Below are 25,507 nucleotides of genomic sequence, written 5' to 3' on the forward strand. Positions count from 1 at the left end.
TTTATAATTTGTTTAAGATTTCAGTCAACATTCACCCTAACTCGGACTTCCTAAGTGTTCCTACAGGCGTAGAAATGTTGCATATCTGGTAGCCTGTGACAGCTGACAACTGCACTCAGCAAGTGCTGATGTTGATCTACCTGCAGGAACTTCTGTGGGGATTGTGTTTTTGGAAGTTTGCCCAATTACATCTAGATATCTGTATAGGAAGTCAGTGGCTGTTGGATACAAAGCAGAAAACTGCAGTTACAAGCAATCCTGGTGGGTGCAAGTCGTGGTGATTTTTACTTTTTCGTGATACTGATGGCTCTGATTTCATATTTATAGGTGTTGAAGTGGGTGTATCTCTTTGACATACTTGTTTTTTTTCATGCAAAGCACAATATTATTGTGTGAAATTGCTCATTGTAATTTGCATCTGCTGCTTCCCTGTGACCCAAAATGATAGGACACATATAGATTGTAAAAAAAAAACAAATCTAGTTAAATGGTGATGTTTTTGGACGCCATTTCTTTGTGGCTATGCTGACACAGTAATAGATTTCATATTGACTGCTTTAGGGGAGGTGAGAGGGTTTTGACAGGATAGATGTTTAACCCTTTAACCCTATGTCATATCAGGTCCGACATTACAATTTCCCCTTTCCAGTCCGATGTCGGACGCTGTCCGACATCGTCAAAAAGATGAAAAGCACAGGTCTTTTGCCATTTTTTCTCCGAAAAAAGCCTAGAAAACCTTTCAATGGCCGAGTGAGACCAATAGGAGCAGAGTGAAGCCGAAAAAAAAAAAAATTTGCAATACACATAGCCCCTGCACCACAGAGAAAACATGGACCCAAACAAAGAAGATAATTGCTTCCGCATCCAGCGCTCAAAGAATATCACAGACATTTGAGTTTTTTTGAGATGTTATAGTAATAAAATAATGACTTGGATTGCATTATTGAGGAGTTCGGTGATAAAAATGAGTGATCGGGAGAGGATTTATTAGTATGCATGACTATGAAGAGGTACGAACAAGGGGTGGGGCTTGGCTGGAGATGCAGTACTGAGTGTCCTTTTGCTATGCATTGCCTTTTAAACCTGTTTTACTCTGAAAAAAAAATTGAACAGTGCGTGTAAAATAAACAGCACTTGGGAAAATAAATTGGACCCGACGCGCCTGAGAAGCACTGAATAAATGGACCGCTAAGGGTAAAGGATATGTGATATATATGTGACTTTCCATTTTCTTCACAGTTGACCGTTTTCATTTCCACACCCTATAGTCTATAGTCCATGACGAAGGTATCTTTGTGTTAAAACGTTGGTGAAGTTTTTATGAATCAAATATATACGTTTTGGAGCACAATTGAATGTGCGGTTCGCTCTTTATAGTCCATTGATAACACACTTTAAGGAACAAACCCATAACTTACCTGCCTATGTTGTGTTGTCTGGTTTCTTCTCCATTAGCAGCGTACTAATATACTGGGCGAGAAAATTCCAGTATCCCGGTAGTACTTTGGAAGAGCTGCAACTAATTCAGAATTTGTTGTGTGTACAGGAATATGCATCTGATACCAGCATTCTGGGACTACAACTCGAATGCAGTTTACTGAATAAAAGCTACAAATATTCTCAGGTGAGAGTCTTTACACAGAATGAATCTGTGATCGGCTAGGCCCTGTGGTATATTCTAAATGTAACAGAAAAAGTGACAAACTGTTATTTCTGTTACAGGATAAAATAAGTAATAGGTTGTAGGGAAATTAAAAAAATTCAGAATCTGCTCATTTTTTTTTTTTTTTTGCCATTTTTTCAGAAACAAACGTGTTATCCAAGATTTCAAAAGGGTGGGGGTGCGTTTAAAAAGAAGTGAAGAGTTTTGGTGTTCTGAATTTTTAGATTTTTCCAAATCAGATTTTTTTTTTTTTTTTTTTCAAATACAGTAGTCTCCACGTATAGGAATACCTCCTAAGAACACTTCACCTTAGGGAACACCCTTGTGGCAAAACAGATTTTTCTCATTGTAAATGCTCCAGCTAAAGGAACAGGAACTTCGCTTAAAAGAACACCTTCTTGGCACTGATAGTGATTCTTTCACAATCGATACAGTACTGTTTTGTAAGAAAGCAACTTGTCATCACGAGAGTGTTGAGGGACATTGATTGGTTTATTTAATCTTTCCAGAACCACCGTCATGTCATTACATTTTTGTATTTTGATTTTGACGAGTGCACCTCATCGTTACAAAATGGCATGTAAACAAAACGGGGGGGGGGGGGGGGGGGGACTCATGGATTGTTATTGCTGCGTTACCTGTTTGACATTGTGGGCAATGATCCTTATCTGTCAATGCAGTAGAGAGGACATTTTGAAAATACCATTAAAGGCATTAAAGTTGTAGGCACGAACAATGAAAAGAATATCAAATCACAGAACTGCATTATGCATTGGTCACAGAATTGCATTATGTAACAAGCCCTCAAACTGAAGGACTTGTGAGTGGGAGGTTTATTTTTTAAAAAACTTTCTGACAATTTGTTGGATAGAAATAATTTACTTGTCAAAGTGAGTTCTACTATCCCAGAAGTGCATCTAGTCTGTTGTACCACCTGCGTGCTGTAAAAAATGCTTTCACTTTCAAAATGCACTTTTGAGTAATTCTTCTGCTACAGACAACAACAATACAACAACAAATGAAGCCTGTCAGTTTCGACAGAGTACTCTTTTAGAAATTCAGGATCACGGCAAACCCATGAATCAAGCTCAGTACGATACCATAACCAGTGCTGTTGCAAACTCGGTAGCTACTAACTGCACACCTGATAACATTGTAGCTTTGTTTTATTTCAATAACCACATTTTAATTTTAAATGATATTTACTATTATGGACATTCAATACAGTTGGTTCAAACAATTTAACAACAAATGCTGAATTGTTTGAGGGTGATGATGATGATGATGATGATGATGATGATGATAATGATAATAATAGCATCAGTAATAAAATAAACATAAATTAGATGGGTGCAGTAATTGTATCAATTAAATAAGTGATTAAAATCAAGATTAACTGAGATTTAACATTTTTGTAATCTCTTGCTTAATCATGATTCATTTTTTATTCGCTTGACAGCCCTAATATGAACATACGATTAACAATGCCCATCTCCTCCATTATATCGAGAGTTTTTGGTCTAAGAAGTCTCATGTCCGAACATGGCTGACTGCACCAAGGTGCAGATAAATAAATGACAAATTCGCCATGAAGCAGGCACTACATAGGCACTCTGTCAATTGTAGTAACTTTTCGGCAGGACGTTACTGTATAGTGAAGTAGGCCTTAACCCCTTTTTTTTTTTCTTTTTTTCGTGACTGGAATGTTTTCCTGTTATTTCCCAGGGGTTCTCCTTTGTAACGGACAAAAAGCTTATGGTACAAATCAGTTTGTCTGAAAAAAGAGAAAAACATGAAGAGTTCGAGAAGCTGAAGCAGTACATACTGGAACATGTTTCTGTGCTGCTTGTAATACCAACAGGTGACAATGGATTGTGTAAGTATACTAGGTTATTATGTGGTTTCTACAACATTCATTTTAGTGGAATTTTAATCTAACCTTCTGAAACGCACTAAATATTCACAAAATCTGAATAGGATGTTGTGACATTTTTAGTTAAGTGATTAATGTCATGCATGGAATCAGCAATGTTGTATTGCTGTGAAGGATTTTCAGTTAGGGTTCAGGTAATGTCTGTCTGTATTTATTTATTTTATTTCTTAATTAACAAGCTTTTCTAAAACTTTGTTAGCAGTTTTCAAACAGGAAATAAGTAGTGTTAGATTTCCTCTATTGTAATTCTCTACAGAAGTGCAGTCTGAAGTTATGTCCTGAAACATGTAATAGTTTAAAGAGATAATTGAGTGCCCTCTAGTGGAAAATTGCAATAGTTCAAATAAATTTAAAAGAATATATAGAAGATACAGGAGTCCAAACAAATTAGTTTCAGCTGCATTTTTTAATTTTGTCTGTGAACAATGAACAATGTATGCATTAAAGCCTGCCCATGTAAAAGTTAGTTTCAAGAAATTGACAATGTTTTAAATGTTGCTGTTTCTTTTTTCAGGGGTGCCAAAGATCAATATTTATATTTTGAATTCAGGAGTCAAACATTTGCATGTAAAGGTAAGAAATCAGTTCTTCTTTTGTACTGAATGTCTGCGCTAAGTTGTAGTTTTTATTTTTGTTGTTGCACTTGCAGTTCTTTTTTAGATTTTGGATTCACTTAACATGCATAGATTATTGTCATGTTAATCTTTGTAATGATGGTCTTTACTTTGTTGTCTTTGTTTTAGGAAATACAAATTGTTTCAAAGACTGAAAGCACTGTAGAATTTGAGCCTGTGCCATTGAGTGCTTCTGCAGCAAATTTCACACATGTTGCCTCGGTAGTATTTAAAGGTATGTGTATTGTCTGAGTGGCACCCACGAATTAAAGAAAGTTTCTTATTCGGTTTTTAATTTGGTTCTGGTTCATTTGACAATGCTGATGACATAAAATCAGGCCAAAGGTTCTGTCTGAGCCGATGCCCCCCTCAGCAGATTTGTATTTGTAAGTGGATTAATAATTATACCACCACCCAGAATGATTTTTGCACTTTTGGATTGGTTTATAAGATGTTTACATGTCTGGTTTTTCAGCTAACTCATGTGATAATAAGAGCAATTGCTTGGGTCAAATCAGTCTGCAGGTACTCGAAGGCAGCTACACATTGAAAACATACCCAGCGTTCCTCATCACAGATGGGTAAGTAAGCATGTACAGATACATGTAAATTGGTAACTGTGCGACAAGGGAAATCTATCCCTGCCTTTCGCTCCCATCGGGATTCCAAATTCGCAGTACAGCCGGCCGCTGAATGTGATTCCATTTTGAGACTCGGCACACAAACAGCGCATATACTGATTTAAATTCCACAGCTTTGAGTAGAAAGCATATTGGGTGTACTTAGAGACAACTGTATCCCTTGCAAGCATACAAACCTGGACATGTGGCACCCTTCATTTATTGCTTAAATATATTTGTAGCGTAAGAAATGGTGGAAATAACAAATGACTGCTTCCTAACACAATTTGTCAAGGCACCGACTAGAGGGGAGGCATGCCTTGATTTAGTCTTTTCAAATAACGAAGATAGAATAACTAAAACAGAGGTCAGAGAACCACTGGCAAACTCAGACCACAACATGGTCTCATTTGAAGTGTTTTTTAAAACCTCAAAAGTAATGACTAGAGCTAAGGTTTACAATTTTAGAAAAGCAAACTATGAAGGTATGAAACAGAGACTAACAGAAGTAGATTGGAGTAAAATAGAGAAAACACCCACAGAAGAAGGATGGTTGTTCTTCAAAAATGTAGTACTAGAGGCGCAAAACAATTATATCCCTAAAGTAGACAAATCTAAATGTAAAACTAAATTGCCAAAATGGTTTAATAGATCAATTAAAAAAAATATTCAGCGAAAAAAGGCACTTTACAGAGCATTAAAAAAGGACCAAAAAGAAAGTACGCAGAAAGAGTACACAGAACTGCAAACGCAAGTCAAAAAGGAAGTTAGAAAGGCCAAGAGAGAAATAGAAATGAACATTGCTAAGGGAGCGAAAACCAATTCCAAAATGTTTTTCCAATATTACAACAGCAAGCGAACATACAAATGGCAAAATCGTAGATGAAGAAAAAAAAATAGCAAATATATTAAATGATTACTTTTCACAAGTTTTTACAAAGGAAGATACTGACAACATGCCCCACATGTCATCCAGTTCCTATCCAGTTTTAAATAACTTTAGCATAACTGAGGCAGAATTGTTAAAGGGACTAGGAGCTCTTAAAATAAACAAATCCCCTGGGCCGGATGAGATCCTCCCAGTAGTACTCAAAGAAATGAAAGAAGTCATTTACAAACCGCTAACCAAGATCATGCAGCAGTCTCTTGACACAGGGGTGGTACCGACAGACTGGAAAATTGCAAACGTAATACCGATCCACAAAAAGGGAAACAAAACTGAACCAGGTAACTACAGACCAGTAAGCCTGACTTCTATTATATGCAAACTTATGGAAACTATAATAAGATCAAAAATGGAAAATTACCTATAAGGTAACAGGGTCCTGGGAGACAGTCAACATGGTTTTAGGAAACGGAGATCGTGCCTAACTAACTTGCTTGATTTTTTTGAGGATGCAACATCGATAATGGATAATTGCAAAGCATATGACATGGTTTATTTAGATTTCCAGAAAGCTTTTGACAAAGTCCCGCACAAAAGATTAATTCTCAAACTGAACGCAGTTGGGATTCAAGGAAACACATGTACATGGATTAGGGAGTGGTTAACATGTAGAAAACAGAAAGTACTGATTAGAGGAAAAACCTCAGAATGGAGTGTGGTAACCAGCGGTGTACCACAGGGATCAGTATTAGGTCCTCTGCTATTCCTAATCTACATTAATGATTTAGATTCTGGTATAGTAAGCAAACTTGTTAAATTTGCAGACAACACAAAAGTAGAAGGAGTGGCAGCAGCAAAAGTCATTCAAAATGATCTAGACAAGATTCAGAACTGGGCAGACACATGGCAAATGACATTTAATAGAGAAAAGTGTAAGGTACTGCACGCAGGAAATAAAAATGTACATTATAAATATCATATGGGAGATACTGAAATTGGAGAAGGAATCTATGAAAAAGACCTAGGAGCTTATGTTGACTCAGAAATGTCTTCATCTAGACAATGTGGGGAAGCTATAAAAAAGGCTAACAAGATGCTCGGATACATTGTGAAAAGTGTTGAATTTAAATCAAGGGAAGTAATGTTAAAACTGTACAATGCACTAGTAAGACCTAATCTTGAATATTGTGTGCAGTTCTGGTTACCTCGCTATAAAAAAGATATTGCTGCTCTAGAAAGAATGCAAAGAAGAGTGACCAGAATTATTCCGGGCTTAAAAGGCATGTCATGTGCAGACAGGCTAAAAGAATTGAATCTGTTCAGTCTTGAACAAAGAAGACTACGTGGCAATTCAAGCATTCAAAATTCTAAAAGGTATTGACAGTGTCGACCCAAGGGACTTTTTCGACCTGAAAAAAGAAACAAGGACCACGGGTCACAAATGGAGATTAGACAAAGGGGCATTCAGAACAGAAAATAGGAGACACTTTTTTACACAGAGAATTGTGAGGGTCTGGAATCAACTCCCCAGTAATGTTGTTGAAGCTGCCACCCTGGGATCCTTCAAGAAGCTGCTTGATGAGATTTTGGGATCAATAAGCTACTAACAACCAAACGAGCAAGATGGGCCGAATGGCCTCCTGTCGTTTGTAAACTTTCTTATGTTCTTATTACTTAATTGTTGCTGTGCCTCTGAATCATTATCAAGTTCAGTGCCTCTAGTACCTTACAGTTTGAAGCAGGTGTTAATAGCAATTTAATGTGGTTTAAAGCAGTCTGAATGCATATGGATGTTTTAACGAAAACTAATATGATGACTCAGGTATTACCAAGCTTTTTAAAAACACGGCATAGCTATGCGGTGACAGAATAGACGCATTAAACTCTGAACACAGTGAACTCTCAACCATCCATAAATGTAAACACCCACTGACAAAACATTCAGCAGTGCTAAAGACTCGGCTCTAAAATTAAATAAATGTTCTCACATGAAAGACGCTGACAAAGATTGTGATGATCTCTGTGATGCGGGTAAATAATGATTTGGCAGTGGGAGGTTTTACAGTTCTAAACTATGTTTCTGTAGTACTTTTCTGAAGTACTCATCTTTTCATGTATACGTTACTCTTGTACTTGTAACTTGCTGGGCTGCCCCTTTCCCTGCTTTCCCTGCCCTGAACCATCATCAGTGTATACCGGTACATGATCTGGAAAAGCATTCAATATTGTTTGTTTTTTTGTAGTTCTGGCTATGAACCTCCAGCTTTATTTCACATGAAGCAGAAACCGAATGGAGGAGAATTGTTGGACATTTGGTTGACGAATGGCTTTGACTTTAGCTTCACTGTAAATGATGTCATCAGGCCCCATGAAGTCGAAGGCTTATTCAGGGTAAACTTATGTCCAAAGTTCTGATTTTATTGGAATCTTTCTGCTTTCATACTGCATACTGTGTTTTTTTTTTTTTTTTTTGTCAGTGTTTTAACACAATTTGGAGTAATATGTGGAATTCACACTATATACTTATGTATTCATATTTCCTTCCTTCTGTTTAGATTGTGAACTTCAGTGGTCCAGTGACGCTGCCTCCTGGTTGCTGGAAGGTGTTCTCTTTGCAGTTCACAGCCAGGAATGCTCCAGTGAATGTGATGACCAGTCTGGTCCTGGTCACTAGCGCTGGTTTCTCTTTGGAGATACCACTGCAGATTAGTTCCACCATATCGGAGGTACTTTTATTGCCCATAGCTTTATCATAATAAAGTATAATAAAAGTAATACATATTTTCCTATATTTGTTAAGTTGATCTAAACTGGCTGCACATCTAAATGCTGCAGACATGTATGTTTTTACATATATCTAGATGTGGTATGAAACTAGGTCAGGTCATTCTGAAGCACATTTGTAAGCGTGTATGTCATTCGTTATTCCATGGTACTATGGTGAATGTAGGTCACAGAGATTTACTTTTTCATGGTATTCTGGTATATCTCTGGTTTTGTATTTACAGCTGTGTGGCAGGATATATGTCTGTTACATACTTTTTTAGTTGATCTGGTCAAGGAGTTGATAAGTCAGATTTCACAATTCATACATTCTTTTTTTTATCACCAACAGGGGGATCCAAGTATTGAGGCCGGTGCAGAGTGCGATAATCAGTGTCTCCTAGGGATACCTGCCGCAGGTAAAATGCACCCTCAATATTTCCTGTCAAATCCTATCCTATCAGGTGCATTGTGGAGTAGCGCACACAGCGTCCATCTCACACCAGACCGAAAATAAAATAAGCCTCTGCACGTTTACTAGGTGCTGTATGCCTGCGCTTGACAGTGGCGCACTCTTTGCTGTGACACATAAATCAAGCAACTGAAAAGAATCGGAAGAATGTTGACATGGTAAAATAAAACAAAAAAGAGAGATGGTGTGACATTAGTTTAAGTGATGAAATGACACTTTCAAGTTAAAATATGTGTTAATTGTGTGTGTAATGTATTAAAAAAAAAAAAAATCCAGTATGTTTAATTACTATGTCTGTGATGGAAAAAAAACGCAGACAAAAATGTAGTTTAAGCTGGTTAAGCTATATAATAATAATTTGTTCCATCTTGTGCATTTTAATGGTATGTTTTGTGCATCACTACTGTTGGCTTGTTTGGTGTGGCAGCGGCTCCTCAGTGGCAGAAGAGCCTCCTGTTGGACTCCAGCACCTGGAAGGTAGACACCGGTCTTGCTACAGAATTGTGCAAAATGTGGCAAAACAGAAAGGACCTAAAGACCTGCAGGTAATTCAAATGTCAGAAACCTCCAGTTAGTCGAGTCTGAGCTTACTGGCAAACATAAAAGTTTATTGAGTTTGACTTGCAGCATTTTTAATGGTTATGTGCAGTCACTAGGAGTTGTATTTCTATTTCTGACGATGTGCATTCTGCAACAGAGTGTAGACTATGGGAAATATGATTTTATTTAATTGTATATTTTGTTAACTGGTATGGTTAGAGAGAAGGGTTAAGAATCCCTGTGGGTACATGACCTGCTTTACATGTTGCAGCTGTAAAAGTAGGTAGAAGGAAGACCTTATTGGAAGTTAGATTTTCTGTTACGCTTATTACATTTTGTTTGTTACAGCTGGCCACGACTACCAATGGAAAGTGGTGTCACAATGGACTTTGCTGCTACTCTGGTCAATGACAGCAAGGTCTGGAAATATATAATATATAATAAACAGTTTCTGAATCTAAATACGGGGTCAATGAATTCCAGTGCTATGTCAAGCAATATTATGGCAATATGTTGTTTTTACTTACAAAACATATTAAACATAGAAAAGGATTCTGATTTGCCAACTTCTTTAATTGTTAAAGTAAGGACTCTGACAATGTCTAAACATAACACTGATACAGTGTAAATTGTTGTTTCCACCAAACAGATGAAGCATTTCACACTAAAGAACCCGTCGGCTTCTCCAATTGCTGTGCAACTTCTTCCACTGTCTTTATATCCGTATCCCTTAGGAGCCCTGGATTTACTCACAAAATGGTAATTATAGGCTTTAATGGTCATGTATTTCTTACATTTTAACCCAGTCTAGACCCAATAATGACAAATTACACATTGATGTGTATTTTAGTCTACTGTAAAATGTGTGGTACAAGACTGTATGATCTAGTGTGTGGTTCTTTGCTTTTGAAATAGGTGTTGCTAGTAAAAATATATATGTTGAAGTAAAGTTTCACATATTTAAAGCCTGCCATTGTGCATTTAATTCAGTTCCAGTTACATGAGCTAATAGTGCTACGTAGAATGAGGTCTATAAGGATTGAATTATATTCTGATTCAGGGGTCCCCAGTGGTTTATCCTGTTAAACCTCTGTTGCTGGGAGCGCAGGATGAGCCATACAGCCTGGATGGCACCAGTTTGCGTCCAGGCTGTCAAAGAGGCTGAACTTTGCTGGGGACTCAGAAGGTGGCGTCACATTGGCTCTGACGCTCTCAAGGTGGGGGATGAGAAACTGGCAGGGACTCCTCCTCCTTATCGCTCAACGGCGAACCCTATTGGCTAGACTCCAAGCACATTCAGAGTGGATAAAAAGCAGGTCTGATTTCTGTTCTCCTGGATCGGTAGCCTGCCCATCTCTGCTCCGGATTGCTTGGTGTAAAAGCGAATGTGGTTTTAGGCTTGTGAGATCGGAGGACGCTCACACGCCCTCAGAACATCTGTGCTGTGTGGGGACTCACTGCGGTGAGGAGGAAAAATATAATTGGACATTCCAGATTGGGGGGAAAATAAATAAAAAATAATGGGCCAAAAAATAAATAAATAAATAAATAAATAAATAAATAAATAATGCTCTGAGTTCGGATCACCTCTTCACATGTAATTGGATATTGTTACATGTTACAATATTACATCACTTAAATAGCAGAAATTAATTTTAAATCAAGTAAATGATGTAGCCTGAATATTAACAAATAAATAAATAGAACTGCACCATAAAAGCACAAAAGAAATTGTAGTCAAGCTGTGAAAACACTTGTATCATACAGACTGCCAAAATGCAGAGTCAACTAATACACATAAAAGCATTCCTTCAGTAATGTTGTATTGCCAGTAATGATCAGCATCACATTGATGGATAGATGCAGAATACCTTTACATCAAACAAAGAAGTATGGACAAATTCCAAGACCTGCAATCAAGTAAGACAACTACATTACTCACCTGAGTGAAATACAAGTGTGTGCATTTAACCTAATTCCATCATCCTTGTAATAAAGTGGTCTTACTGCAATGCCTGCAGGCCAGCATTGTGTGTGTGGTGTTTATTAAACCAATGTTTTCTCTTTTTCTTTAAGGTTCAAGATAAACCCACTAGTTGTTAATGTCACTACAACCGAGTTCACATTGAAAAAAAATCTGGTATGTATAGCTTATCTTTGTCAGTTTATATTGCAGGGTCTGATCCCTTAATCCCTTTTGAAGATTAATTTTTGTATTTGTCACACTTTAGAGTTATAAATACTGTAAGTCTAGAGAAATGCTGACTAACTGTGATAAATCTTGTTTAGGATATTATTTATCTTTCTAATAGAAATGTATTTATCTTCCTAATAGAAAAACAGTTTTTACTATGTATGAAAACTTTTTTTTTTTTTTTTTTTTTTATTGAAGCTGATAGATTTCCTTTAAACATCTGTAACTATTAATTATTGTAAACAATATCATATATAAGTATAATATGATAAGGAATTTAGTGAGGGACCAATGTCTTATTAATGTAGTACAGCAGAATATATACTTAAAAAATATGTGGGCTTTAGCAAATTAAATGGGACCTTACAGGAATGTATCTAACAGTTATTAAATATTGCAATGCAGGATACCAGTGACATTAAAAGCATGGCTGGGGAGCGAGTGCAACAGATCCATTTACAACCTTGGGAGACAAAGGAAATTGGTGTCATTTTTACACCAGCAGAGCATAAAACCGTAACGTCAATCATACTGATAAGGTGACTGTGACCACAAGTAGCTGTATTCCTAATCGTGAAATACCGACTGAATCTGTAGTTTGGGATTATCTTTAGGAGTTCTAAGAACATTACTTCATTTAAAAAAAAAAAAAAAAAAGTGATTGGATGGGGAGATTAGATTTTAAACAATGATTCATAAAGTGTGATGGTAACTTGCAATCTTCAATTTAAAAATAAAAACCTTTGATTTATTATTTTTTATTTATTTATTTATTTATTTTTAAATGTGCTTGTATTTTTTCTAATCAGGAATAACTTGACAGTGTTTGACATGGTCACTGTGAAAGGGTTAGGTGCCAGAGAGATGTTGCGAGTGGGAGGAAAGCTGCCAGGGCCAGGGGCCTCGCTTAGATTCAACTTCCCGCAGTCTGCACTCATGGAATGTAGAAACGGTGAGGGCCGCCATACCGATACCTGCATTTGTATTCAAGTATACAGAGGCCAAGTGGTTAATAAACAGTATCCTCAATGTGTAACTAGCCCTTATATAGAGGCAATGTAATATGACTTATTATTATTATTGTTATTATTATTATTATTATTATTATTATTATTAGCCTAGCAAAGCATCATGCAAACAAACACAAAATCACTTTCCTTTATGTTCTGGTAATATCTTCGTTCATCTCAACATTGCAGTCAAGGCTGCGTTGTCCACATAGATAAGATGAAATCATGGCAAACTTGCAAACAATTTACATTTCCTTTTTTATTCCGGTCTAGGGTTGAAAAACAACAAACCATCATATGTCATTCAGAAGAGCTTTAAAGTGGAAAATGCAGGAGAGCTGCCATTAAAAGTGATGTCAATGAACATCAATGGATACAAGTGCCAAGGTTTTGGCTTTGAAGTACTGGAGTGTCATTCATTCCAGATGGATTACAACTCCTCCCGTGAAATCAGCATTGCGTACGTACAGGATGTCTTTATTATTTACCAGTGATACACTGTCATACTGAAACAGGTCCTTTGAAACAAGCAGAGGGTCATTTAAACATTGCAGAGTGCTGTCACATTTTCCAAATCGTGCGGTTAACTTTGTAAAGTGCTTTCGGGTGTATGAGAAGTACTCCTTTTTCTTTTTTTTTTTTTTTTAAGAATGTGATTAAATGTCTCGTGCTCTTCCTTTTTCCCCAGTTTCACCCCAGATTTTACCTCGTCCAGGGTGTTCAGAGATCTGACCCTTGTGACAGGTCGGGGCACGTTGTTCTCCTTCACTCTTAATGTGACTCTCCCTCATCACATGTTGCCACTGTGTGCACTGGTGGTTCCAGGACCCAGCTGGGAGGAGAACTTCTGGGTGGTCACCATCATCATCACATGGTAAGACAAAATAATGCGTCTAAGTTGAGCTGAGGGTTGAGTGAAGGATTTCACTCAAATATCATACGCAAAGGGTTAGTGTAAAACAATGTCTGAATTGTTTACTTTTTTTTTGTTCTGTTTCCCTTTTGATATTACAGTGCTCCCTTGTTGCTCTTTATAACACTGTTATAAGGTAGTAGCTCCTATTTGCCCAACATTGCCATTACACCTGCTCTTGTATTCTCGTTATTTGGCAGAACACAAAATGCACAGACTCTTACCATGTTTCCTGACTACATCGTTTTAAAGGGAGCACTGCTTTCGTAAGACTGAAACATGGTCATATGCCTCAAATTGTAGTACATGTATAATACATTAAGCTTAGTGGGATTTGAAGTTAATTTGCTGCTTTTGTTTTAACAGCTTGTCATTGTGTGGGGTGTGTTGGATGGCCTGTCGTCAAGCCCGCTACATTTTGACTGAATTTTTCACACCAGGGACCAGACATAATCACGACTCTGCATTAACTCAAGACAACAGCCCTGTTGATACAGTCAGCTCCAGTTCCGCTAGGTAAGAAGTGTAATTACTAGGAGGAGATGTGGTAGTAACATACTTTATACATTTATATTAAAAAACATTTTTTTGTTTGTTTTTTTTTTTTTTTTTTTTTTTAATTTACAGGATTATAGGTAGTTGCAAGACATTTGTCGATTCATGCAGTGCATCAGATAAAGGCAAAGGAAAAGGGTCTCCTGCCGTGGTAAATGGTCCAAACAGAAGCCAGAATGGGTCAAAAAAGAACTCGGGGGCACCTGCTCAGCCTCAGAAGAAACACAAGGTTTCTATGTATTATAGTAAATATAAAGTGAACCCCATTACTACTGTGGCTACTGCTCTAGAGGAAGAGTGTCTGCCAGTGAAAGAAGTGGACAACCTGGGTGACTACATGGATCAGGACCCAACTACCTGCAATAATAACACTGACGAAGACGCGGCCCTGCCAGAAAAATCAGCACAATGTATTAAAGAACCTTACCATAGTGCTAAAGACGAGGGGGAGGTGACAGCATGTCTGGTTCCCATGGAAACGCACTCAAACCACAATGAGAATCTAACAGAGACCGTAGGCAGCACACCAGTCCTCTACGCTTGCAGCTTGGAGGAGAAACTGCTCAACAACCAAGTCCCAAGAATACAACAGTGCAGCAGTTTGTTTCCTTTTATGGGAAAAAAGCCATGGGAAAAAGTGGACGCCTCCACCGCAGAGGTGTGTGGCTTTTCCATTTGTGTCATCGTATTGCACATATTTTAATTCATTGTACAGGTTTATGAATGCAAATACATAAGATTGAAAAACAAACCAAATGATCTCCCTTGTAATTCAGGATAGCACTGGAATACTGTATTGTTTGAGAAGGTGGCACAGTTTCTTCTTTACTCCAGTCTGCTACTGCAGCAGAATCATCACATAATTGCATTCACGTTACATTATTTTGATTCTTTGCTGTAGTGATATTTCTAGGTCTTGACGCTGGCAATGTTTCTATTGATGTTTAGCTTAGGGAAGATGCACAGTTAAAGAGAAAGCCTCAGGAGAGAGTGGAGTTTAATACCACAGCTGCAAGTGGAAAGGCAAGGAGGAACTCTGGGAAAAACAGAAGGAAGGTTCCGGTTTTTGTTGGGTAGGTGGACAATTTGATATCCTCATTTCTCTGGCCTTTTAAGTTTCCAATAAGAATGTATTCACTTTGTTTTATTGGTCTTCTGCATTTTGCAGTACAGTGTTTTTAGCAAGGTATTAAGTCGATTTTTATTGTTATTATTGTCATGATATTTGTAGTAATTATAGTCTTCACCTTGATCTCTCTGTTTTAGAGTTCCCGAACACACTGTTGCTGTGTCCACAGAGAAGAACAGAGATCTTGAGCGCAAAGAACCAAGAAATTTCAACAGATCACGAAATCGCTGCCTAAATGGAAAACAGGAACCTGTGACATCATGCCCAAAACTGGACAGCCCTCTCAAGCAGATGCCGAATGGTAGGGAAACATACATACGTGGTTCGTACGGGGCTTTGAAAACCTTGAAAAGCCTTGATTAACCTTAAAACCTTAAATGTGATTGGTTTTTTTGGATTTGCCTGTAAATGCCTTGAGAATAGTGGAACCATTGTTCCACAGTGCTTTAATTTGGTCTTGCTATGAAAAGTATTCTCGTTATATCTGTAATTTGGACAAATAAGCATGCAGTGGTCGAGTTCTTGTAGCGCAGATTCTCCGTAGTTCTGCACAGATTTGCTTATGCCTCAAAAGTATAGAAAATGGCTATTATTCCCCACAGACTTTGCTTTTGTGACCAGGACAGTGATATTTTGAAATTTACTTATTTTCCAGAACATTCCAGATAGATTCAGTGCTGAGTAAACTTGGAGTAACTTCTATTACTTTCCAGTAATATAAATAGTAGTATAAATACAGGGGCCTTAAGCACACCAGTTCAGTTTAGTTCCAGCTGCCTAAGTGGATACATATCTGCATTTTTCTGAGATGGCATCAAGAGGTTGCAATGGTGGCATTCCTGATGGGTCTCCAAGGCGGTTTTACCAAGTTTCCCTGCTATCTTTGCCTTTGGGACAGCAGGGACACCAAGGTGCACGACCACAGGCGGGACTGGCCACAGCGGACCGAGTTCTCTGTGGGGAGGAACAACGTCAAGTGGGAGCCACTGGTGGACCCCCGGAAGGTGCTGATGCCACCACTGCACATCAAATTGGGCCTTATGAAACAATTGGTCAGAGCTCTAGATAAGGAGTCGGCAGCCTTCAAGTACCTTTAAGACTTCTTCCCTAAGCTGTCTAAGGCAAAGGTCAGAGCCAATGTCTTCGTCGGACCACAGATAAAGAAGATCCTGGAGTGCAATGAATTCCCCAAGAAGCTCACTAGTAAGGAGAAAGCGGCTTGGAACAGCTTTGTCGCAGTGGTTCAGAGCTTCCTGGGCAATCACAAGGCCGATAACTATGTGGAGCTGGTTGAGACTCTGGTGAAGAACTATGGCACAGTGGGCTGTAGGATGTCCCTCAAAGTCCATATCCTTGATGCTTATCTTGATAAATTCAAGGAGAACATGGGAGCGTACTCGGAGGAGCAAGGTGAGCGCTTCCACCAGGATATACTGGACTTTGAACGCCGCTACCAAGGACAGTATAATGAGAACATGATGGGAGACTACATTTGGGGGCTGATTCGTGAAAGTGATTTACAGTATAATCGTAAATCCCGAAAAACTACTCACTTCTAAATCTTTTGTAGTCATTTTTGTATTACTTTAGTATAAATACATGTTAATTTGGATTCATATGTTATATGACTTTATGTGAATGAAAAGACCGTTTTCTCATTGGAAATAGGTAAATTTCAAAATATCACTGTCCTGGTCACAAAAGCAAAGTCTGTGGGGAGTAATAGCCATTTTCTATACTTTTGAGGCATAAGCAATTAGGAAATAACACTTACTACCCAGGTCCAAAAATTGTGTTACATAGTGTAATGGATTGCAAAGCATATGACATGGTTTATTTAGATTTTCAGAAAGCTTTTGACAAAGTCCCGCATGAACGCAGTAGGGATTCAAGGAGGGAGGCGTGGCAAACACTGTTGCAGCAGTAAAGGTCATTCAAAATGATCTAGACAAGGTTCAGAACTGGGCAGACACATGGCAAATGATATTTAGTAGAGAAAAGTGTAAGGTACTGCATGCAGGAAATAAACATCAATATAAATATCATATGGGAGATACTGAAATTGAAGAAGGAATCTATAAAATAGACCTAGGAGTTTATGTTGACTCAGAAATGTCTTCATCTAGACAACGTGGGGAAGCTATAAAAAAGGCCAACAAGATGCTCGGACATATTGTGAAAAGTGTTGAATTTAAATCAAAGGAAGTAATGTTAAAACTGTACAAGGCATTAGTAAGTCCTCATCTTGAATATTGTGTGCAGTTCTGGTCACCTCGCTATAAAAAGGATATTACTGCTGTAGAAAGAGTGCAAAGAAGATAGGCCAGGATTATTCCGGGTTTAAAAGACATGTCATATGCAGACAAGCTAAAAGAATTGAATCTGTTCAGTCTTGAACAAAGAAGACTATGTGTCGACCTGATTCAAGCATTTAAAATTCTAAAAGATATTGACGATGTCGACCCGAGGGACTTTTTCGACCTGAAAAAAAAAACAAGGACCAGGGGTCATAAGTGGAGATTAAACAAAGGGGCATTCAAAACAGAAAATAGGAGGCACTTTTTTACACAGAATCGTGAGGGTCTGGAATCAACCCCCCGGTAACGTTGTTGAAGCTGACACCCTGGGATCCTTCAAGAAGCTGCTTGATGAGATTTTGGGATCAATAAGCTACTTATAGCCAGACAAGCAAGATGAGCCAAATGGCCTCCTATTGTTTGTAAACTTATGTTCTAATTATCTGTATTTAATTGATTTTGTTTTGTACTGAATGTATTATTTTAATAACCTATCTAGCAGGAACTTACTGATCAACTCTTTTATGCAGAATATAACATTACATACCAGTGTATGTGTTTTTTCCCTCCCAAGCTGATGTTAGTAGAATAAAACATTACCTACTGTACCTTATCAGACCTTGTAGGGACCGATGTATAATGAATTGGATACTTGAAAATGGCAGACTTTCTATCACTGTGCTCACTTTGTGTGTAAGAAGACATAAAGACGCACATCTTTTTCCATGACATGTCTTTAGGTTTATTTAATATCTGTATGCTCCAAGTTTACCGCTACCTTTTCCACGGTCTGCATATTCTATTCCATTTTTCGGGATTTTAACAAAGGCATTATTTTGTATCTGTTATCTACATGATGCATCAGATGAACAGAAGTGTGCGGTGTTGTGATTGGAATACTCCACTCATGTCAATTTCTCAAGCTTAGAAACGCAAGCCTCTTTACCGTGGTAAACACATTAAATGGCAATGTTCGGTTGAACTGTGTAAAATATACGTATGAAAGCTTATTGTTAAATACTACAACATCTCGAATTAATGTACATTTTCTACTGTGGTATAACGTTTTTCTTTTTGGTGTTTCTAAGCCACCATTCTAAGTACTTAAGGCATGGCTTGCTCATCAACGGCCAGGACACAACTGCTTTGTTGTGTTGAGAGGAGTTGGTAGCCTATGGTGGGAAAAAGTGGCAATCTAAACAGTGAATATTAAAATGAATAATGCGAAAAGCAATTGCAAATAGTATTGGAGAGCAAAGAAGCCAGCAAGCAAAGTACCGTTTGATTTAACGGTGGAGAATATTTAATATACAACTGCATTGTGTGACTGTTTATGTGCTATACACTATTTATAATGAAATAATTCAGGTCTTCAAAAAAATGCTTTTCATGATTTTTATGTATTTATTTTTATATAAAGTCAAGTGGGGAGTAGTATTCTGTGTAACTCATCAGATGTTGACCTTTCAGCCAATAAACAAACAAAATCTGGGCAGCCTCTCCTGAAGAAGGGTTTAAACGTGAATAAAAAACAGCTTTGCATAGACTGCAACTGAGCCCTGTGTATTGAATATTTAAGAGTGTTGTTGCTCCCCCATGTAGCTGTGTGTTTGACAAACCCAAGACGGAAGTCCCTGGACAGGAGGCTGTTCTCAGACTCTGGCTCAGACTCGGGAAGCTCGTCAGGTAGTGTGGGAGCCAGCAGGGAGAGCTGGGGGAGCTGGAGCAGCCTGGATGGAGAGAAGGACCACAAGAGCACCAAACTGCACTGCACAACCTCCACAGCTAAAAGTAAACTGATGTCTATGTCACTCTCATTGTTATAGTTCCACGACACTACAATTGCTGTTTATCACATTTTGTGTTCTTTTCATATTTGGAAGTTAGTTAACATTTTAATTTAACCATTACCGATGGAAAGAAAATCAATTTTATATTTATAAATTGTGTTTAAAAAAAACTTTATTTTTATTAATATAAAAATATTTTTTAATCATTTGACTAGCTTGTCTATCTCAGGAGAAAACTGTGCAGTACAGGGTTTACTAGTTCTTCTTTTAATTGGGTTAAATAAGCATCTCAGAGAGGGCAGCTTATATAAGTTTTCAAGTCTGCTGACTCTGCCACCTACAACTGCTAACTTATCTGAAGCCAGTGGTTCCAAACCTTTTTCAATGTAGGGACCACTTTGGTGTTTAAAATTTTTCCCACGAACCACTTGCCACACATTTTTTTCACAACAGCATTTTGAAACACATTTGTATGCATATACAGCAGTAGAAAGTATGTCTATAATTTGCCAAACTTAATGAGATCCCTAGGCTTGAGTCTTCGCTACCTCAGTTCATCAAAAATGTTGTTGTTTTGCGCATTGTAAGTTGCTGATGGCAAAGTTTCAATTTTTTTTGTTTAAAAATATACATTCTGAATACATTCTAGATAAATGTCAAGTCGATTTTGCAGGTTTAAGGGTTTTGTTTGACAAAACCTCATGACAAGTGACGCACTGGGTCGTCGTCCAATCCAGTACATGTAAATACCAGTGCTGGTCCCAGCAGCCAGTACCTCGTGTAGCAAAGTAATCTATCCATTTGGAACACAACTTATTGCACTCGCTGAGTCGCCAACTTCACTCCACGTGTACATAGAAAAAAACACACCGGAAGACGAGGTGGATGGGAAGCACAGGATGTTAATACCGTTTCTGGTGGGCTGTGATGTGTAAATTAAACCAGATTGGTGGCACACAGTCGATATGATTTGTTACATTTTGGTTACATATGACAGCGTCAAGAACAGACTACACATTTTCCAGTGTTAAGAGAATTTCATTTTTGCATATAGTCTTGTGAGATATTAAACCTGGCTGAATAAACCCATATGATAGCATGGAGCTGAAATAGATCACTCAGCTACAGTACAGTTCACTAGTCAAGCAACAAACATATACTATGGAAATACTGTTATTCCTGTATCCCTGGCAACACTGTAACACATGTTTTATACTGTTGAAAATGAAAGTATTGAAACTGTGGTTTTAATGTTTTTTGTTTTGATTTAGTCTAGTTTTAATTTCAGCCGAGTTAGGAATATTAAATGCAGTGCGCTGCTTTATGTGGAGCGAAAAGGCAGCGACAGCCAGATTTTTTTTTTTTTTTTTTTTTTTTTTTTTTTTTTTTTTCCCCTGAACAGTGAAAAAATGTAGTAGAATGAGTACAGATTAGAAAAAATGTTAATTTATGTGGATGCTTGATGTAGATTGTTATAAATAATGATGTAAAAATAAGTCTGTGCCTTTTATAATGTGTAACAGTTATTTAGTTAGTATTTGTTTCACATAAGAAAGCTGTTTGGCGGCTTTGAAGGCGATGCTAGGTATTGCATCAAAGGGAGCTATAATATACACTGCTGTGCAAAAGTCTTAGACATATTACATTTTTCTACTCTGATGCACTGTGAGCATCATCAGTTTACTCAAAGCATCCAATAGTGTTTTCTACTATTATAACAACCTTGACTTGCATAAGAAAGAAAAACAAGCTATTTCACTCAATATTTTTCCTCCTTTATGCAAGTAAAGGTTATTATAATAGTAGAAAACACCAGTGGAGGCTTTGAGTAAATTGTTGATGCTCGTAATGCATCAGAGTAGAAAAATGCAACAAGTCTAAGACTTTTGCAGAGCAGTGTATATTAATTTATAATCACACCTGTAATAGAAAACAGATAAAGGGGGGAAATGCAGACTACATACATATATTGTAATGATATTTAATGTGGTTAAAGCTGTTTGTTGTGCTTAGTAATAATGTTGTAGTTGCACAACGTGTGATTGTGTATAAATGGGCTTATGCAAGAACTGCTTAACCTAATTTTGGAAGTTGTTTGCAGACCACCTGGAGTTTACTGACAGACCACAGGTTGGGAACCACTGTCCTAAGCCATTTCAACTTCATGTTTTCTGTGTTATGGAAACTTTGGGCAAAGCTTAATGGCACTTTTCAGTTTGACCTGTGACCTAGATCTTGGGGTCTGGTGAGGTTTTTGGTTTGCAGATGATAAAGATCTAGTAAGATATTGCCTTCATAACAAGTACATAGCTGGATTTTTTGATTGTCTAGGCCATTGTTTGATCATGGGTGTCATAGAAGAAAAAACCTGTCCTTTAACAGTTTTTATGTGCATGTGCTACCACTATAGTGTCAGCCTCTTGTATGTCACAAAGCATTTGAGGTACTGACTTCATGTTTGCACTATAAATGAGTTGCTGGCCATGACTATGGCCGACATATTTAGGTCATGTGATTTTTTTAAATTTCAGCTGCAGACAGTATGAGATGTTGTCTTAATGTTTGGTAATATTTCAGATTACTATTAAGTATATTTAATTATGGTTGTTGCTATTTATTTGTTTTTTCCTAGGGGAAAATATTCAAAATGGTGTTTTTCCAGCTGACAGAGGTTGTTGTCCAACACCGAACCCAAACTACAGGTAAACATTTTACAATAAGAGAACTACAGCAATTAAAAGAAAACAAACAAATTAAATTAACACACAATTGAGCATTGGCTCCTCTAACAGAAATCGCTCAACATTGAAGGGAGAGCAGGGCAGGGTATTACTTGTTTTGATTAATTTGAAATGGGGTAATTGTAGTTGATTTGAATTTCTTCGCAATTCAAAATTGTAGAACCAAATTATGCAGTATGTGCTGAACTGACTAGTTGTTGTAGAAAGCCTCCCACACAATGGACTTACTGTGAGAACCGAAAAGGTGACACGCAAGGATGAACAAGAAGGAAGGATGTATTTGTGGTGTGACAGATTACCTTTTTTGTTTTATTTAGACAGTCTTTAGTTAGTTTTCAGGTTCTAATTTTGGGAACTCATAAACTCATTTAGCAACCCTAATGTTTCCTCAAGTCACCTAATATCTTATAAGCTTGTGTTCCTTTTCAGAGTTTTGGTAAATAATGCCTGGATATGTGCATATTTGTAATACATAGACAAAACCATTTCTTGTCTTGTTAAGCCTGCTGTATCAAATGGAGAAAACTCAAATGCCCGAAACAGTTCCAGCCACAAACTTCACTCCCAGTTTTGCTGCTGTTGCTGCAGGTGTGGAGAGAAACGCAGGTGAGTGATTTATAGATATAGTTAACACATTTATTTTATATACTACTCAGATTTTCTGTTATAATATATTAAGTGTATTTCTTTTTTCTTTTTTTTAAGGTGTTTCAAGTCCTTACCAAACAGAAGAAATGTGGTCTGCGCCATCAGTTCCTTTAACCACTGATTTCAGGTACAATCCACCAGAAAGCTTGCCCTGCATCCCCCAAGGAACTATTTATAATGGGTAAGTTTCTGTTTAACAATTACAGGTGTGGTTGAGTTATAAATATATTACCCTCCTAGAAAAAGACATTAACTGGCCTAATATACTATTTTGTTGGATTCCTCCAGGACACAATGAACTACTGTGCTGCTTTTTCACTGAGCCTGATCATTCCTATGGTTTCTGTATTTTACAGTACTTGCTCCTGCAGAGTTAAAATAACGGAGAGCGCTTTGGTTTTCCTTCTCACTATTACCTGCTTTAGTCTAGGCACTGACTTTATTATTATACATACTTTATACATATTATTTGTTTCCTCCTTGTGGTGATTTCAAATAACGGTTTTGATGTTTTGTTTTTGCTGTTAGCATTCAAAACTGTTGCACACAAAAGAACATTACTTTTTTTATGTTTTTCTTTTTTCTTTATCTTTAGCTTTCCTTGGACTGTTAACAGCCAGTGTGCCGCTCCATATCCTTACTGTGAACAGAGTAGCTACTGTCCAGTGCTAGATGGTAATTTTTTTTTTTGTTGTTGTTTTGTTGTTTTGTTTTGTTTGCGGTACTATGACTCTATTCTCAAAACAACATGACTCGGGGAAAGTAAACTATTTCCAAATGTTTTCAGTTATTTTGAATGTTCCAGGTTATCTTTTAATGTCAAAGAATGTAGGTCATGCGTCATAGCAGCAGGATACTTTTTCTTTTTTAACTTTAAAAGGTCAGTGTAAGTTTTACAAGGGTACAAACATTCACAGCAAGGTTCATGCCAGAATATTTTAGGTTTTTTTTAAATTGTTAACCGTATATTGTCCCCTTAAAAATATTTAACATGTGATACAGAAAATGCCTCAAAGGTAGTCATGATTTGGTAAACCATCTAATTTTAATAGTTAATAACAAAGTGAACCAGATACTAGACTTGCATGTTTTACTTTAAAATTTCTTTGTGGTCAGTTGGTTAGTGTATAAACTGTTGTTTTTTCACTTGCACCATTGATTTGCTTTGAAAGGTACTCCTTTTGAATAATACACACTGACACATTCATTTTATTATTTTTTAGGGAATGTACATTTCCAGAATGCCTTCCCTGGCCAGGAGACACAGAGTCTACCCTATGCCCCTCAACCCTGCTGGAATGAAGAGACACAAGGCAGTACCTTAGCCTGGGAATCAACCGGATGTGTAGGCAGCAAAGTGAGTTAGAAAAAATACATTTTAAAATTTATTTTGCTAAATTTGCCTTAACAGTAGAGAATCCTCCTGTGTAATTACTTAGTGATATTCAGTTTGATCTGACTTCTCACTCAACAGCAAAAAAGTATGACATGATTCACTTTGGCTGTCGGACAAAACTGCAGCTCAAATACTATGAATAGACTGAGAGTGTAGCATTTGTGGAGACTTGTTAAAGGTGTAATTCTTTTTTTAAAGTGCCCCAGTGGTGAAAGTAATAATTGAATGCCACACACAACACAACCAACACCTGGTACAACTTCTTCTTGTGTGTGTGTATGCATTAGCATAAACTGAGATTTGAATTGCAGAGCTATTAAAATAATTTCATACATAGCATGCTGGCAGTGTGGCTGACTGTGTATTCAGTTTCATTGTCCATTATTTCATGAGCACAACATTTGGGGCTGTATTTCCATTTGCACATCGGAGCCGTGCTGTGGTTGTGCACTGGCTATTTCTCGAGTCGAGTGAGAACCAACTCTGGCCTCACAGCACCTCTGTTTTGGAGCCGTGCAGTGACGCAGGGTTCATGATTTTAGTCATTTACGGTGCAGAGTGTAAGCAGATTTTTTTTGTCTTGCTCAGTGGATCCAAATTTGTCCTCTCTCTGAGAAGCATTCTTCTCCACTACATAATCATCCCGTCGTTGCGTTTCAGTTGTATCCAGTAGTATATGAATTAACAAAAATGAAGAAAAACAACCATAACCTCTGGATCCACCATTCAACTCAAATACAGCGTATCTCAATGCTGCATGATCTACGTGCGCCTCAACACATTCGTTGCATGTGACGTCAGCTGCACAGCTTGGGCGCTGCAGTGGAAGGACGAGCAGGCTCCTCCTAAGTCGTGCTGGGCTGGTTTGGCCCGGCCTTGGAGCGGATCGGTTTTATAGTGGAAACGATGTACATGTCTTTTGTAGTTCTTAGAAATGATCATATGTCTTTTATATCTTCTTTTCTTTTGTTGCAGCCATACTTCTCGGGCACAAGGAGTCTGTCACCAATGTCTAGTCTGTTTGGCTCCATATGGACTCCAAAGAGCGACCCATACCAAAGCCAATTCCAGCGCAACAGATCATTATCCCATTCGTCTGTCAGCAAAGAGCAGGCTGTGCTCTGCAGACAGAAGCAATTTTCTAGTTTCGATCCCTTTAGGTGCCACATGAACCTGGACATTTGGAATTCCTCATCCAGTCGGAGTTCCAACTCGCAGCTTTCCAATGATTCAGGATACTGTGGGGATGTCTAAGTGAAATGTGATGTTATTAAACAAAACAAAAACAATAAAAGACAAATGTGAATATACTTTTTCAAGATTCGTGTTGTGTAAAGTTAAGC

At 37.7% G+C, this 25,507-nt stretch overlaps 1 protein-coding gene across 2 annotated transcripts in view; it reads left to right on the plus strand.

Moving 5' to 3' along the window:
- Positions 1–25,507, plus strand: part of LOC121295112 (transmembrane protein 131-like) — a 54,931-nt gene extending 29,424 nt beyond the window's left edge. For both annotated transcript variants that reach the window (XM_041219521.1, XM_041219530.1), the window contains 27 exons: positions 1,547–1,624; positions 3,389–3,539; positions 4,111–4,169; positions 4,340–4,445; positions 4,686–4,791; positions 7,960–8,107; positions 8,272–8,442; positions 8,832–8,898; positions 9,379–9,496; positions 9,840–9,909; positions 10,141–10,250; positions 11,568–11,631; positions 12,091–12,224; positions 12,495–12,637; positions 12,969–13,155; positions 13,384–13,569; positions 13,975–14,124; positions 14,236–14,821; positions 15,112–15,236; positions 15,430–15,593; positions 19,192–19,380; positions 22,012–22,081; positions 22,623–22,726; positions 22,826–22,949; positions 23,364–23,443; positions 23,992–24,125; positions 25,140–25,507. In XM_041219521.1, the coding sequence (XP_041075455.1) occupies positions 1,547–1,624; positions 3,389–3,539; positions 4,111–4,169; positions 4,340–4,445; positions 4,686–4,791; positions 7,960–8,107; positions 8,272–8,442; positions 8,832–8,898; positions 9,379–9,496; positions 9,840–9,909; positions 10,141–10,250; positions 11,568–11,631; positions 12,091–12,224; positions 12,495–12,637; positions 12,969–13,155; positions 13,384–13,569; positions 13,975–14,124; positions 14,236–14,821; positions 15,112–15,236; positions 15,430–15,593; positions 19,192–19,380; positions 22,012–22,081; positions 22,623–22,726; positions 22,826–22,949; positions 23,364–23,443; positions 23,992–24,125; positions 25,140–25,418 (3,903 nt within the window). In that variant the 3' untranslated portion in view covers positions 25,419–25,507. The remainder of the gene's footprint in view (positions 1–1,546; positions 1,625–3,388; positions 3,540–4,110; positions 4,170–4,339; positions 4,446–4,685; positions 4,792–7,959; positions 8,108–8,271; positions 8,443–8,831; positions 8,899–9,378; positions 9,497–9,839; positions 9,910–10,140; positions 10,251–11,567; positions 11,632–12,090; positions 12,225–12,494; positions 12,638–12,968; positions 13,156–13,383; positions 13,570–13,974; positions 14,125–14,235; positions 14,822–15,111; positions 15,237–15,429; positions 15,594–19,191; positions 19,381–22,011; positions 22,082–22,622; positions 22,727–22,825; positions 22,950–23,363; positions 23,444–23,991; positions 24,126–25,139) is intronic.

This window comes from Polyodon spathula, chromosome 2, assembly GCF_017654505.1.
Source record: "Polyodon spathula isolate WHYD16114869_AA chromosome 2, ASM1765450v1, whole genome shotgun sequence".
NCBI classification, from domain to species: Eukaryota; Metazoa; Chordata; class Actinopteri; order Acipenseriformes; family Polyodontidae; genus Polyodon; species Polyodon spathula.